Genomic DNA, 16,654 nt, shown 5'->3' with positions numbered 1-16,654 from the left:
TTCTGTTTCTTGAGAGCACAGAGTGGACACTCCAGAATACAGATGAGCCCAAAGACTATGTATAAGTAATGAGTTAGAAAGTTCAACACGCTTGATTCGCAGTACTCTACGCTTACTGCTCCAGGCAACAGGGTTTCTGTCAATTTTCAGGTGACAAATTCTCTCTCAGAGACCTGGCTGTTCTGTCATTCACTTATTATTTAGACAATACAATCTGACCTCAGTTTGAGTAGGGCTGATCCTTATAATGTAACAAAATAAAAAAGATCAAAGCTGCACGTGATGTGGCCGCATGAGGTTACTTTAGAGAAGCTCTGCTTCAGGGATTATTCAGATATTTTATTTCAAACAGCAATCACTACTACCCTGGCATACATATGCAAAGCATAATTTTAAAAAGTAAAAAATAAATTTGTTACTATATTTCAACATTGTACCACATGTTCTCGATAAGAAAATTATTTCAGGTGCCTTTAAAAAAAAAAAAAAAAAGAAGTACATTAAAGCAGCTGAACACTGCAACCACAGCTCCTTGTAAACAAACATCAAGTTCATGTTGCTTCAGGTCCTACTAATGCTGTATGGGGGAAGCACTTTAACAAAGAAGAATAAGGAAGTGAGTCCAGGCTTAAAAATGAGACATCAAAAGGGGGTTTAGCAGGAGACAGAAACAGCTACTTTTACATCCTATGATAACGGGGGTTATAATAATGTCCTTTTTATTATACAAAAGAAGGGACTGTGACATTTCCAAAGTGAGAATCAGAACTGCTTCCAAAAATCTGTTCAAAAAGTAATAGTATTCACTTTCAGATTTTTTTTCTTCTTTTTTCCATTCTCCCTTCTATAACTTAGAAGGTGCTTCCTCTCCACTTAGCTCATTTCCACTGTCTCCGTGTCGGCTTTCTCTGTCTAGGATTCCATATCACCTAGTGCCTCAGGCCTGTAGCATTTATCCTATTTATAGACCTAAATCTGCAATTTATTGCACCTAGGCAGGCTGCTGCACCTACACAGACTCCCACAGCCTTCAGGAGCCCTTTCTGCTTGTACAAGCAGCCACTTCGCAAGAACACAAAGGCGGCTTTCAACTGGGCAAGGTCACAGGCATCCCCCCTTCCCCTACCTCCCTCCTGCATTTTCAATGGCGCTTGCTATGCTCCAGCAAGCTCCCCTGGTGCTGCAAATACCACGGCAAACAAAGCAATCCCTATCTGAAGAAAAACAGTGTCTATAAGCAGAAGTTTCCATCTTCCTGTGCATTGCAGGGTATGTTCTAGGGCCCTGATCCATCTCTCTCTCTCACCCTCCATGATACCACAAGAGCAGAGAGGCAGTCTGGGACTCATCAGATAAAAAGGAACTTAAAGTCAGGTCTCTGATAGAGCATTTCTGCATTTCCCCTGATGTAACTGCTAATTCTCCCCACAAGCCGTTCAGTGCACTTGACTGCAGGTTTGCAGAAGGCTGGTTAAGATGGGGACATTGTGGATCATTCATCTCAGCACCAGCTGTCAGTTACTTTAAAAGCTGCTGCACACCTGGAAATAGGCAACTGTGACTGATTCTCAGACAAACATTTACCTTGGCATGCACAATGCAGAAGGCATCACCATGTTCACCTCTGTCATTGTAAATAATTTGCATCCTTAACCACTGACAAACATTACAAATTGCACACATGGAGCTGTTACAAACCATAAGTTGTTCAAAACAACACTTCCCTCTTCCTTTTTAAAAACCACTACCTAGTGTCTCTGCAGCACTATACACAACCTTTAACATAAGGCATGCAACAAGAATGAAAGTCAGCATTTTAGGTGAGGAAAAAAAAAAAGTAATAAAAACCAGTTGAATTCTACCAAATGCCTACAGGAACAGGATGGTGAGAGGTTTACCTAATGTCTGCACTGAGTTTTGGTGGGAGACAAGACAGTTGTCCCTGGGATTAGTCCACACCACTCCCTTGGCTTGTGTCTTTGAAAACAGTGGTGGTACAGGACCCCATTCAGCAGGACATCTTTCCAACAGAGCCTTTCACAGGTGGCAACTGGATAAAAAAATTATTCCAACTGTTTCATTTAATTGCTTGTTTCACATTAACGGAGTCCAGAATCGCCATTTGCAGGTGGTGCAGAGGTCTCTGTCAGCACAGCAGGCAGCAATCCGCTCACCCTGCTATCACCTGCCATTTATTTAGCAACATCTCTTCTACTGTATGTTTTTACCTGATACTCTGATCCCAGACACCCTGTTGTAAATACTGAGCGTCTCTTCTTCTCATTCTCTCAAAGTGCACAACCCCACAAAGAAGAGTGATGAAGGGAAATCTTAACAGCTTTGCGACAACACTGCATGTGTATCACTGAGATTTTTTTTCTAGAGCCACCCTAGAATACACCCAATGAGCCAGGCTACATGGCTTGCCCCCACATACTGTATTTGCACTGGCAGCACATTTAACTTCAGCAGATCTCCAAGGGTAACCTGGAGAACAGATAACCTCATCTGAGATGGGGCCAGAAAGATTTTCTCACTCTCTCACATCCCAGCTGAAATTAAATCCCCCAAATCTAACCCACACCACTTTCCTTAGCTGCGATACAATATGCTTCAATGGGTGCTCAGTTAAAAAAAAAAAAAAAAAGGAACTATGCCTTTCTATCGTACACAGCGGAGGGCAACAAGTTGGAAAATATGCACTTCTCTGACTCAAACCACAAGAAATAAAAATCAACATAAACCAAAATAGCTGTAATGAAAAATACCAATAATTTCAGTTAATCACCATACAGTTCAGAAGACTGCAGAGTCGTGTAAGTGTACAAAAAGTCCCAAAGGGTGGTAAGCATGTTCATGTTCAAAAACATCACACAGTATTCACGATAACCACATGATAATTTACGAATTATATTGCCTCCAGCAAATAGTTTTGATCACATCAACAAGACTCTGTCTCCTAACTCTTCTCTCCAGAATTTCCTGAAGCAGTCAAAGTCATGGACAAGAATCACTTCCCTTCTTTATTTAGTTTAACATTTCTTTTCAAGTCAGTCTACCCTACAACAATTTTTCAAAACTTTTTTTTCCTAAATGTCTGCCTCCCCTGACTTTATAAAGCACACAAATCCTTGGTAGTTAAACCCAGATTCACTATTAGGTCATCTAGCCTGAGTCCCTGTGTGTCACAGAACTGGGAAGCGTCAGCCAGCTGCTCTTCACTGAGCCAAATAACTTATGTTTTACTAAAGCACGAATTCTAACAAGGCATTCCATCCGTACTGAAGACTACCAATCAAGAACCCAATTTTACATAGGTACCCGTGCTAATGATCAGTGAAGAACCTTGTTAAATATTAATGCTGTGTTTTCTACTTGCATTTGTTTGGATTCGGCTTTCAATCACATGTTTATTGGTATATATGATCACATTAAAGAGTCTGTTAACACCCAAGACCCCTCAAAGGCACTGAAACAACAGAAATCCATCAGTTTTTCTGCCATTTTCATGTTTTATCATCAGTTTCTTTATACATACTTTCAGGTCTCTGACAAAAATAACAAAAAGCACCGGGATTGGTTCAGACTTTCAAGAAACCAACTAAAATCCGTCTGTATGCTCCCCACCAATAGCTGTTTAGGCTTGTTTTCTTTCTTTACATGTCTCAGATACATAGCTTCATATTCTCTGAGAGTACTGTGCTGGAGTTCTTTTTAAAGAGTAGGTTATTTTTTATCCAGACAGGTATTTTATTAAAAAAAAAAAATCTATCCAGTAATTTTTAACAGAATAAATTGTTAATTTTCTCAAAGAACAAAATTTGATTTGACAAGGCACATTTTCTTTAATTTTTAGAAAACGTCATTATTGTTTCATTACTGCCCCCATGTACCAAAACACGTCTATCAAAACAGATCCATCTAATCAAACTCTATGTAACAGGACAGCTTTTCTTTCCATACTTTACAGGCAGGTGATGTAAGAGTATTCATCTTGGGTTTGAAACCTATTTCCACCAATATTCCCCATAAGGCTTAATTGGATCGGACGCTGTGCTATGTGTATTCAAGACCCTGCAACTCTGACACATCTAAAACAAGTAGAGCTACGTATTTGATTAATATTTAAACATAGCAAAACTGCCAAATATTTCAGCAGATAAGTTTCTTAGGCAAGATTTCCCTGACAGGATACCAGTAACTTCCACTGAAAGGAGCCACTGATACTTGTATCCTGAGGGGGAGAATCAGAGCCCTGGAGATCTACTTAGTTTTCTGCTTTCTGTGCACATAAAAGCAGAATACATAACAAGGTCACGACAGGCCAAAAATAGCAAATCTTCAAGCAGTTGCAATTCAAATAGATACCAGATCTGCTGGAAAGCAAGCAACTTGACCAGCATGCAGAATTTCTGAAAGCACTACTTTTATAGCTTTTAAAATTCTACAATCTTTTTTCAAAAGTCAAGAAAAACATTAAGTACATACTTTTCAGGGTTTTCCACTTCTTCAGTAACAAAATTGAGGTAAAACCTAGAAAAGAGTTATAAAATACATTATAAGGGTTTGTTAGAATCAAGAAGGTGCTTTTAGTTAAATACTGCTGTTAATTATAGCAGACTTTACAGACCCGTGTTTGGAGCAAGAAGAGTGTGAGATTTAACCTTCTCTCATCCCCACACTCGGAAAAGGATGTCTGCTTTTGGATTCTCAGAAAACACAACAAAGCAGAGAAAGAGACAAAAGCCATAATGTCAGCGTGGAATTATTTTTTTTTTCTTTCCACTGACATCCAGGGCAAACAATGGTTTACCCTAATCCTATAAACAAACACACATGCACCCTCAAGTCTCATATTCCATTTGTAGCTGTAGCCTTTTATGATTTCAGGTTATACTTGCAAAAATTCTCATCAGGGTACTCTGCAAGGACTTCTCAACAGTAAAAATAAATGGAGCCTCAACAAAACCCCTCCTAAAACCAGAGGTTTGACACTAGCATGTTGCATATGATTACAAACCCAGGCTGCTAATCCTGCGTACCCTTGCACAACCTCCAGTACAGGTTTGCACTCCAGTCATATTCCAGCAGCGTGCAAGAGCCAGCTGCATATGGGAATTCATAGGAACTCCTCACCAGGCGTAGCCCTGCACAAAAAGGAACCGTAAGCCTCAAGTCACTGAACCCACTGTTCTGCATTTATTAGCACTAGGTCTGTGCATCGCTGGAGCACACGGATGTTCCTGGCTCAGATACGGGCACAAAGTCACATCCCAGCTAATTAAACAGAGCAGTCAATGCGGTGCTTTTGCTGGCTTTCTAATTCTAGGACAGATACAGGAAGACAAATTATATCTGACTCAACACTGCTACAGTGAATAAACAAATGATACCTGATCTGGTAGAAAATCTGGTAACTATTCTCCATCACAAGTCTTGGACCAGATCTGGGTTAGTAGAACGGCTCAACACGGGCTCACAGTTTTGAAAAATGTGGGTTTGTGACCAAGCATGAAATTCCGCAAAGCTGGATTTACAACCTTTCACAATCACCTCAGTATTTGTTTCTAAACCTGCTAATGCACAGAGCACAAAACAGGGGCTTGGGATAGTTCAAAGCCTTCTGACAAGTAAGGCATTCAGCTGCTTCCTTCTGGTCTTAGTCCTGCTTCTGGACAGAAATAATTTGACAGCCCTGAATCAGTCCTTTTATTGATGCAAAGGCATGCTTCCTTGCATTCTTTTCTCTACTTCTCCTTTTTCACCCAGTGTTTTACATACCAAATAGCCTGCACTTGCTCTTTGCAGGGTGAATCCACACACAGAAGTAATACTACCTTTATTTTGTTTTTTAAAGCTGTATCATTAAAAGCTAATAGTCTCATAGGCTATACATAAAATTCTGCCTGAGTTCTGGGATACAACACCAAGATTTGCAACACACCTTCACGTTCAGCTTATTGGACTGATTTAGCCCCGTGAAACTGATAGTGCAAAGGTATTGACACTCCACTTAAGTGTCTGCTATTCTGTGCTCTGAGGCAATCAATTCTGGTTGGTGACAAAGACAAATATGCAGCTGAGAAGAACCACTAGCCAAATCAGATATTTTCCCGCTAATTTATTTTATAAGTAGCAAATAAGGACCTTGAAATAAAACTCAGAAGGTGTAAAGGAAAAACAGAGATTATTTTTATTGTCGAGGTTTGGAATATTAGGTGGAAAATGGGAGGAAATGGGAAAGAAGCAACAGAATAACTACTTTTGATGCAGCATTTTACAGTAAACGCTCGGCCTTGGTGATGAATAATAATAAAGAGCTTTTAAATTTGCCTTCATACAAAAATGTAGAGTCAGGGTAATATTTTAAAAGTGAGAAACCATCACATAGATATGGGAGACAGAAGTGGTTATATGAGAGAGTAGGAAGAAGGCAAAGACTGCCTGCATAATGAGTTCCATTTCTTTTAGGCTTCAAATACCAGGCTCTTTTCTTACGTATCTATCACAGATAAAGGCTGTGGACTCTCTTGGGTTTTGCCCCCCACCATTTAATATAAAAGTTCTGTTCAATACTTCAGTGTGCCTGTTTACAATGCCCCTGCAACCGGGGAGTTCCAGAGCAGCAGAAAACTCAAATGCTCAGCCCATTGTGCCTCAGAATTAAATAAATAAACCCCTTATCTCTCAGCCCTCGCCTTTTGTGCCAAGTAAAGAACTTGTCTGCCTGTGAGGCTACGGAAAGGAAAGGGAAGACCTGCAGACAAAGCTATCTCAAAATAAGCCCACTCTCTGCATTGTACTCTTTTTCCCCCACACGCTGCTGCTGCAAGAGCAGCTTGGCACTGTGCGATGTGGAGCCCTCGCTAAGCATGAATAAATTGTGAGGCAGATCGGAAGCGTGGCAGCACCTTTCAAACCTGCTGCTGTGTACTTTGGTGGGGGAGAGGGAAAGAAGTTGAAAGAAAGTTCTGAGCAGGATAGTGGAAGTCAGAATCTTGTAGCTTTGCTCACAGTCAATAGCACTTGACTTCTATGGAAGTCAGTTGCACTTTTTGTTAAGTGAGGTCCAATTCTGTCAGAGCAAAAGGTGCAAGAATCTAGTTTTTAACTTGTTTTGTGGTGTCTACTGAAGGTATTATAGTTTGCTTCTTAGTTTTCAAAAGCTGTTTTTACAAAGTAAAGGCCGAGGTCCACACAAGTGGAATGGAGACCCACAACTTTGTAGCAGTTCATGGACTTGCTTTTCATGTAGTTACTAACTTGGTCAGCAAACATTAGGGCTTTATTATCCCTTTTATCGTTTTATCAAAATACCTAATGAAAATTTAAGAACATTCTTTTCTTGTTACCTTTATATCTATTTGTCCTGGCTTTGTTAAAAAAAAGTTTCTCTTTTAGTGAATTTTGCCTGTCAGCTAAAGCTTTCATATTAGCTGCATTTTCCTGGAGAACCAGACACATGTTTTGGTAAACCTAGCAATGGAATGCGAACTTATTGATAAGCACAGATGGACATCTCGCGAGAGGGGCAACGAGAAACCGGTGACCAAGAAACTGACCAACGGTGTATAACATTCCATTCACGTGAATACTTCATATAAAAGTGGGAGATCATGAGGCACTTGTCCCTTTTTTCCCTTTTTCCTTATGGCCGACATTAGGAGAGGACCTTGCTGGTCGTCCCTGCAAACTGAGGCCTAGTGACAGACTGAATCCAGCTCCGGTTGGCTGCAGAGTCCAATCCAGGACTTTGGGTGCCGGCTCTGCAGTTGCTGAGACTTTCAAGATTGATGTTGTCTATTTTGTATTATTTTCTCTATTCTTATTAGTATCATTAGTAAAACATCTTTAATTTTTTCCAGCTCTCTTCTCTCTGTCCTTCTTTCCCTCCCGTTCGCCTGTCCTGAGTGGGAAGGGGGAGAGGGAGGGGCAAAAGGGGGAAGTGTGGGGTGGGAGGAGGTTAACAATACATCTGCCAGGGTTTGATTGTCACCCTGCAATCTAACCCTCGACACTATTCTTAATAACAGAAATTAAAATCTGACTTTTTTTTTTAATGTTCAGTGAATGCTTACCTAGCACAGAAGAAAAACATCTTTCCTTTGTAGACCTACTTGCAGAATAACTACTTGCATACTGAACAGTAGTGAGACCTACCTAATGCTTACTACATGGTGTAGGGGCACAAGATGTAGAATGTGCTACTCACTTCTTCACAGAAATAAATGCCTTTGTTAGAGCATATTAGTGTCTGTTTTCAGTATAAATACTTATAGGTTTCAACAACTTACCAGCCTGAATAGGCGTACATTCCTGAATAGAAAGCAAGTGGTAACCCCATAACACTGGCATCATTCCCCGCAAAGGCATTTTTAAAGTGCTGTGTTTCTCCTGCAACATCAACAAAAACAATATTGAAAATTAACCTCTTTGGTCACCTACCACTTCAAAACAAATAAACATATCACACCATGGAACATTTAATCACCCTACAGCTGACTGACTTCAAGTTCTGCCCTTGACCTGAATTTCTGATCCAAACCTTGCAGCCATAAATACCAGCAATTGTAAAAGGTTTTGTGGCGTCCCTGGTCATGCAATAGCAGAATTTGACCTATTCCTTTTTTTTCAAAGCATTCTGAGCTTGATGACACTCACCGCACTGTCATCTCCAGCAGTGACTTACACCAACATGAAAGAGCAGTGTGAGGTCTGTAGATTCTGCTGTGGAAAATTTCACTTGCTTAACATTTCAATCAGAAGGAACACAGCTAGCATTTCACTCACAAGCAACAATTTTGAGGTAAGCAAACACAGTATCTTAAGCCTTTCTGCCACTGAAAAATTTAGTAACTACATACCACATTATAACCAGTACTGTATCGATATTACACTAGGAATTACACATCTATAAATGCAAATGTGCAAGAGCTGTGCTATGCTCTTATTCATTTACAAGGTGCTTTGCGGTTTTTAAGACCTCCCTAGAACCTCCCATATTTCCCAAGGAGCAATAATCCTCCGCAGAAAAGGAGCAGAAAGAAGCAGTATCTGCTTTCTCTTCCTACTCTTAGGTTAGCCCCAGACTATTGCCTTTAGCAGTACGCTTTAGTTTTTCACCTGGAATTGAAGCACACATGCAGCTTGAGCAGGCAGGAAGCCCATGAAAGCAACAGCTAACTACCATTTCTCTTGCCAGCACAGCACCTTTAACTTGACAATTTACATCACCAAAGTGGTAGAACAGCATCCATGATACTGTTTGTTTCATATATATTCCCCAATTCTAAACCCCCTCCACGACCACATATCGAGTACCAAACAGAACCAGGCACTAGCCTGGTTAAAGGAGACATATTCTGCCTGGACTAGACCTGTGCTTTGGGGAAGGGTATGCTCATCTATCATTAAAACCAATCCTGCCCCTTTCACAAAGTTCACACCAAAGGCAATTAACAGAGAAGAACAAGCTCGTTGCTCATTTGAAAACCTGGGTCTGATCTGAATAGACTCATTGGCATGCTGAAAGAAACACCAGTTCATCCCAGTGCAGTTCCACTTCTAATCAATTACATGACAGTACAGAGCTTCAGTTAAACAAGCACAGACTAATTAAGAGATTTTGCTGCTATAAGCATTATTTGCTGGAGGCAGGTGGGGAAAGACTTGGGAGGGTAAAGATAAAAGTACTTTAAAAGCATTTACTTTTCATTTCGTACCTTTAATTAGCTGGATAACTCCAGGGACTATAATTATCAGAATTGCTACAAGCTTGCAAAAGGTAAGGAAAATCTGAATGCGGGCACTCCAGCTGACACTTGTGCTATTCAGGACCATCACCAGCGCTGCAAAAGGAAAAAGAAAAGTCAGAAATAAATCCTTGTGCTGCTAAATTGCCACAAAACTCTTTACCAGCAGAGAGGCCTTCGTGAACAATAGAACCTGATGCATTAAATGAAATACACCCTGATAACCTTCTCCAGCTGTTGCCCTCCCGCTTCTCATATTCCCCTTCCAGACACTGCACGAAACATTTGAGTTGAGCCTCTCTCTGACCCACAGTGTGGCCCATCCATCTCTCCATTCTCAGCCTCAGTGCCTCTGCACCAAATTACAACTTTGGTTACATGGACTTTTTAACTCTCAGTAGATCATAGGCTGGCAGCACCCTGCCTTGGATGAAAGAAATTAATTACCCAAGCCTTGTCACTCCAGATTTCTGTATCAGTGCCGGCTGGATTAGAGATTTGCATTTTCAGAACACAATAATACTTAACAGTCACATCAAACTTTCTCACCTCCATTTAGGCCCTGCATACATTTGTCACTCACAACCTTATTTACACCCACTCTTTTTCGCTCCTTCTGCTCTCTTACAGCTGTATCACCAGAGATGCAGGAGGGCCAGAGGGCAAGTAACGTGTTTCTCCTTGTTGGAAACTGGTGAAGAAACAGAGGATTTTTACTTCTTGAAAACAAAGCCCAGGTCTGTGCCTCACCAACAGGTAGAGATATAAGTAAGAAGTTCTTGTACATCCCACCTGCTGGGCTTGCTGGGTCAGGGAGGGCATTCTCTGGCCTTTACTACAGCACTAACAGGATAACGGTAGGTCAGTTATTCTAGCTTATATAAACAATTACTCTGGCAAAACAGAATCAAGAAAGGAGTTTAGATATTCAAAACAAAATAGTATTTACTCAAAGAATGGAAAATGTTCATCATTTCACCAGCTAAAATGCTCTTTTTCTCCACTCTGCTACAGAGGAAAGTGAACATGGTAAGAGAAGCCTGCTCACTAATCTTCTCTCTCTTGTCATCCTACGGAGTTAATGAATTAGCTGCTCATCACAGTCCTTCCTTACTTCAAAAGTTTGTCTGTATCATCAACCATCTCCACACATCATGGGACACATAAAAAGCACAAGTGGCTATTTCCCATGAGAGTCTGGGAGCTACTTTTTATTAGCTAGCATTATAAGCTTGGCATGGTACAAGCTTTCCAGCAGCAAAACCAGCTGATTTATCCCATGCCTTTTGTACAGATTCTGTCCACCAACAAGGCCAAAAAACGTATCCTAAAAATTTCTTCACAGCTTAAACCAAAGGTAGTTTTGGTTTAAGCAAAAAGGCAGACAATGCCTGGTAACTGGCATTCCAATAGATTTTCAGATCTTTTAAATTAAAAATTCCAGAAAAAAATATAAAAAGTATTTTCCTGAATTTTTTATTTGGGAAAGAGAGGGCCCCACATGCAAACAAACAATTTACTAAAGTCAACATAAACTTGCAACATCACTTAATGTACATTTTTCCACCAAAAAATATCTTAAAGATCAAAATATTTTTCCTGTTCTGTACTTTGCCGTATTTCAAAACTGAGGTATTATTTTCTGAGTCACAAAGAAATCTCCCTGACTTCTGCAAAGTATCACTTGAGATCCAAGTACTCATTTTTTACTTTATTTCTACTGTGTATACATATACTTGGCAGGAGACAGAAAATCCCAGGGGCTTGATTCATTATTCTATTGTCCTAATAACACCCCAACATAACTTCACTTTTTTAAATGTTGAAATATTCCTTTAGGTTGCTGTTGAATGTTAATGCTGATCGAGGTTCCCCCTATTTTCCTATGATTTCATTACCAGGCAAAAAGTGAAACAGGGTTAATGACAGTCATTTAAGCAGAATATATTTAAAATACTTATTTGACCAACAGTGTTTACATTGTAAATTAAATCCAGTGCCATAAACAAGCACTAGCTTATTGCAAATTTCATGGAAAGTTCAGTATATATCATATTTTTTTTTTCCCAGACAATGAAGCCCAGACAGGGACTAGGCCATTACAAAAAGTCAAGGAAGATGTGTCAGAAAACATCCACTGTTTGACATCTAGCTTATTCAGAGTTCAAGCTCGCTGCAGCAAATGGTCTGTTAACTTACTCAGGTCAGAACAGGTAATGTGAGCATCCTTCCTGCAGAGAGCCCTCCTTGCGGCTTTTTAATGCATCCATATCACCTTTCTGATACACCTATGAGAATCTCACTGGATGGCAAACTAATACGAACAATAACAGCAACTCACACAGAAACTCATAACCTTCCTCACTGGCCAGCCACACGTTAATCACAAAACACAAATCTGTATAAGAATCACACTGGCTTGAAAGGGTTCTATTTTCATGAAGATGACCTGCTTGTGAGCAGGTTGCGCTAAGCTTTCTCCAACTTTAACTGTGAGTTCAAGTCAATAAAATGTTTCATCTGATTCTTTCTAATCAAATAACAAAAGCAAGGACCTTAATTTAACTGAGAGGCTGAAGGGACACTATACCTGCAGTCAATCCCATGCACATGCCATGAGCTCTGATGGTCCTCTATAAAAATGAGTCCCCTGCAGAGCTGGGCAACTGCACAGTTGTAGTAGTTCAGATTACAGGGCTGAGACTTAAATTCTTAGAAGAGTCAAGAACAACTTGGTATTCTGTAAAATATTGTTTTATTGGACTGAATAGGCTATGAGAATTTATAGTCTTCTTATAATATCCAGTCCTAGCAGCTGTATGTGCATAACAGCTATGGGGCTTATACTTCTATCATATATCAGCCCCATACTGGTTGTGTTAGCAACTGGATAATGAAAGGCAAGGAATAAGAGGAGCCCTGATGAAATCTGCAAAAGAGTAGGAAAATAATATGACAACTGTGCCAGGATTCAGACAGAAATCGTATCTGGACTATGGTCATTATTTAACACTGCTCTTCTAGGAATAAGGTCATATGGAGATACTTCAAGAAACTGATTGCAGATGTTTGATGCAGGATGACCACGAAGATCAGAAGGACTCAGATAATCCCCAAACAAAAGGACAGTGAAAGCAGAACTCATCCCCAAATTTGCTAACTAGAAGTCAGGCATCTAGTGTGGCTGCATGGTCAGTGAAGACACAGTTACCTTCAGATGATGAGTACTAACACCTCTCTCATGTACCTATCTCAGGTGAGATAAGTTGCTTTCAGGAAGTGTCTCTTTCCCTCTTCCTCCGCTAACTTTAGGAGGAGAATAGACAATTATTCTAAACAAAATACCTAACTAACAGTGAGATGAATGGGCTTCTTGAACAAAAAACCACGATGGTAATACCCATCATGTTGCTTTTCACTGTCTCTTTCCTTCACACAGCCACAGCTTTAAATGGATAACAAAATCTAATGGGAAAAGCAGCAGTAAGCATTACATCTTGGCCTACTTTTCAGGAATATATGTACTATTGCCTCATCAGGAAACCAAGGAAACAGTCCTCCTCTAACTTGTCGAGCTTTTAGGGTCAAGGCATTCACACAAAGCAAAAAATACCCTCAATTTGCAGATTCTAATGCATCAATTAAAACGAAGTCATGGGAGGCACAAAAGCAGCCACCAGAGCAGCTTTTGCTACCCCTGCAAGTCAAGAAATGTCTTAATTTAAACTGCTTGTTTGAAAACTGTCAGCAGCAGAAAGAATGTCAGTAACATTTGCCATGACGGGGGGAAAGAAAAAAAAAAAAAGACAACTAACTATAGACTCACATACACATCAGATTTATGGCTATAAAACTTTGGTCTGCAGTATCTACCAGCAAGCACTGATGGATTGGTTTTCAAGTATAAGATTGCCTCTCTCTAATACTTGTAATTTGGGGCATTTGGCTTTTTTTTAGCAGACCTCCATAAAAAGGGGGAAACTAAACATTATTGTGGCATGAACTGCCCAAAATATGCCTAAATGAGTGTAAAAACTTCTAAAATGTCTGTGAGTTGGTAACCTGCTTTCAGTCTCACAGTTCTTAATAGCTGAAACTTGATTATCTGATTTCTGATATGGAGGCCAAGTGAAAATATTAAAACTTGCTCAGTTAAGATTGCATATCTAGTAAGGTTACATATTGATAGTACAGTTCAGTACTTTTGCACAGTAAAATCTAACCCTTCCAGTTATCACTATAGTTGAGCTTACCATTAGGAGAAGAATCAAAAGGTACAAATAAAACAATATGTAAATACAGAGGGGTTTTTTTGCTTGTTTGGATTTTTTTCACTGTTTACTGCCACGCTGCACAATGGTGATAACATATTTCTTCATTGGAAGAAACAAGAAATATGGAGGAGTCTACCAGCTTTCATTTAAAGAGATACGTGATTTTTTAACTCTTTCTCCTAAAAAAAACATCTTCAGCATCAGAACAAAGAAGGTCTGCACCCCTTCTGCTTTGTGTCCTGGGGCTGTTGTGTTCAACTCAAGCAAATTTCGGCATTCAGAAGGCCTCATCTCCTGTAAGCAATTTTTTTCTGCATTTTCTTCTTCTGTGCTTTCCTGTACTAGGTCACATGCAGGTTGTCTATCCTCTACCTGGCCACCTATTTTCATTAAAATTGTAGTAATTAGACATCTTTAAGATGTCTGCTCTTCTCTAAGGTCCAGTAAAGTGATCAAATTTAGAAGAAGTTTATGGCAGACTGACAAAAAGACTGAGATACACATATCCTATATTTGCCTAGCTTTTTTCCTGACAGGGATTCACTTGAAAAATATCAAGTGAATTAAAGTGATTTCTAGGTTTGAAAAGAACAGGTAGCCTTTTCTGCACAGAGGCTCAGAAAGCTGGGGTATCTCAAGAGAACCTCCACCCAACAACAAGTATCCTTCTCTCCACTGAGCAATTGAAAGGTTTAGACTTTCTGGTTAGTTGGGCTTTTTTTTAATTATTTTATTTTTTTCAGACAAGGGAAAAAAAAAAAAAAAGGCGCACCATATCATGGAACAGGAAATTTGCTTCTATAGATAGTTCAAAATTGCTCAGAACAGACGTTATGTTAAGGGGAATTTTGTGCCTAGCATATGAATTTTCCTATAAATAATAAACAAAGAATGAGGTTTTTTGAAAGGTCACCATCTCTGGTAGTTCCATTTTAGCTCTCATTTGATCTGCATCTCCTCTGCAGGACCCTTGTTGCTTTTTCAACAGAGATACTGAGGGACAATGGTGGGGAGCAGAATAGGTTGTAGCCCCTTCATGAGTTAGTACTTACTTGTTTGCAGCTGGTAGATGAGCAACAGTATCTGCCACTCCCCATCATAATACTGGTTCCATTAATCTCATGCAATCTTTTAATAGCACACTTAAATTGCAGAAAATGAGGTTTAGGTGGAAAGAGGAAGGAAAACCAACCAAACAAAAACCTTTCTTGTGACAAGGATAGAAAAAGCTGGGCTGCAGTATTAGGTGAGGCTTTAGAAACTCCCTCACTGGAGGTTTTAGGATCAGTTTAGACTCACATCTGTCAGAAATTGTTTCAATATACTGACTATGTTCGGGGGCAGGGGATCACCTGGAGATTTCTCAAAATCTCTTCCTGCACTTTCTAGTATGAAATGACAAGGTAAAACCACAGAACAAAGTCTCATCCAAGGACTGAGTTTAACAGCTCTTCCTATTTCCTTTCACCCATGCAACGAGGACAGATCTGCAGTGAGCATCATGTTGTCAGGCGTAGGAGGGAGAAGGGACCAGGAACGGATCAGAAGACAAAAGGCACATCAGTTCACTTCCTGATTAACTTAAAATTTTCAGTGGAACTAAACACTACCTTCAGCACTGCTAAATTAGACTGTAAGTACTTCAGGGCTCCAGTGTGTCTGTTCAGGTCAAAACCACCTAAATTTTGCCTATCACTCTGCCTACATGCACTATACAGAACATTCATAGCGATTACCACAACAGCTAATTCCTGCCATAGAGAAATAGCAGTTATACACTCTTGTATCCCTTAGCTGAAGTGTAGCATATGATCAAAAACTACTACAAATGAAACTCCGCTGCAGAGAATGCTACAAAGAATAAAGATAAAGCCTCGGTCTGACATGTCACTGTTTTCCACAGCATTGTCCCATTCACCATCACAAACTTTCTACAAGAATCCCTTCTTTCGTTGAAATGACAGCTCACGTTACCTGTGCTGCACAGACCCGCAGTCACCATAGGAACAGTCTGCTGTGAGCTCCTCTTTTCCTTTAGGCTGTAATTATTTCACCATAACTCCACCCCCCCTGCAACACTACTTCTTTATTTAATTACTTTGTGAAGCCCTGGTTTTTCAATTAAATTAAAAGCAATAAAAAGCTATTTCAAATTGTTCACTTATTGTGCTTGAATCACATGCACTTAACAAAACGCTTTGATGGAGTCCTCACTTAACATTCCTTCTGTCTCAGTGACCTTGAAGTTACTGAACATCTGTTTCACCCTTATCTTGCACTGAAATATTTTAGACAGATGTAGCTATAAAAAGTCATTGACCTCAAAATTCATGCCTTAATTCAATTATTCCTATGAAACCTATAGTTTGTGCATAATTAAGTCGAAAAGAAATGCGGTCACATACTGATTTTTTAACACTCCCAGCAAGAAGGGAACTCTTATCAAGAGAGCTCCTACCAAAAGCCGCAGTAACCTGAAGACTGGAAATTTCAATGTTAATTGAATTCTCTACCCCAAAGAAACAAAAAGTAATCTGAACCTGTTATTGTGCAAAACTAAAGGAGTCTCCCATGTGCCTTTGATTGTTTTGCATGTCTCAATTCCTTTTTTCCAGTCCTTTTGTTTCT

General features: G+C 39.8%; 1 protein-coding gene across 2 annotated transcripts in view; it reads right to left on the bottom strand.

Moving 5' to 3' along the window:
- Positions 1 to 16,654, bottom strand: part of SLC7A11 (solute carrier family 7 member 11) — a 62,833-nt gene that overhangs the window by 36,549 nt on the left and 9,630 nt on the right. For both annotated transcript variants that reach the window (XM_065836724.2, XM_071808055.1), the window contains exons 4-6: positions 9,723 to 9,848; positions 8,295 to 8,394; positions 4,489 to 4,533 (exon numbers count right to left, since the gene is read on the bottom strand). In XM_065836724.2, coding sequence (XP_065692796.1) covers positions 4,489 to 4,533; positions 8,295 to 8,394; positions 9,723 to 9,848 — 271 coding nt within the window. The remainder of the gene's footprint in view (positions 1 to 4,488; positions 4,534 to 8,294; positions 8,395 to 9,722; positions 9,849 to 16,654) is intronic.

Source organism: Patagioenas fasciata, chromosome 4 (genome assembly GCF_037038585.1).
Source record: "Patagioenas fasciata isolate bPatFas1 chromosome 4, bPatFas1.hap1, whole genome shotgun sequence".
NCBI classification, from domain to species: domain Eukaryota; kingdom Metazoa; phylum Chordata; class Aves; order Columbiformes; family Columbidae; genus Patagioenas; species Patagioenas fasciata.
The sequence above is the reverse complement of the archived record's forward strand: the minus strand, read 5'-3'. Positions and strand labels throughout refer to the sequence as shown.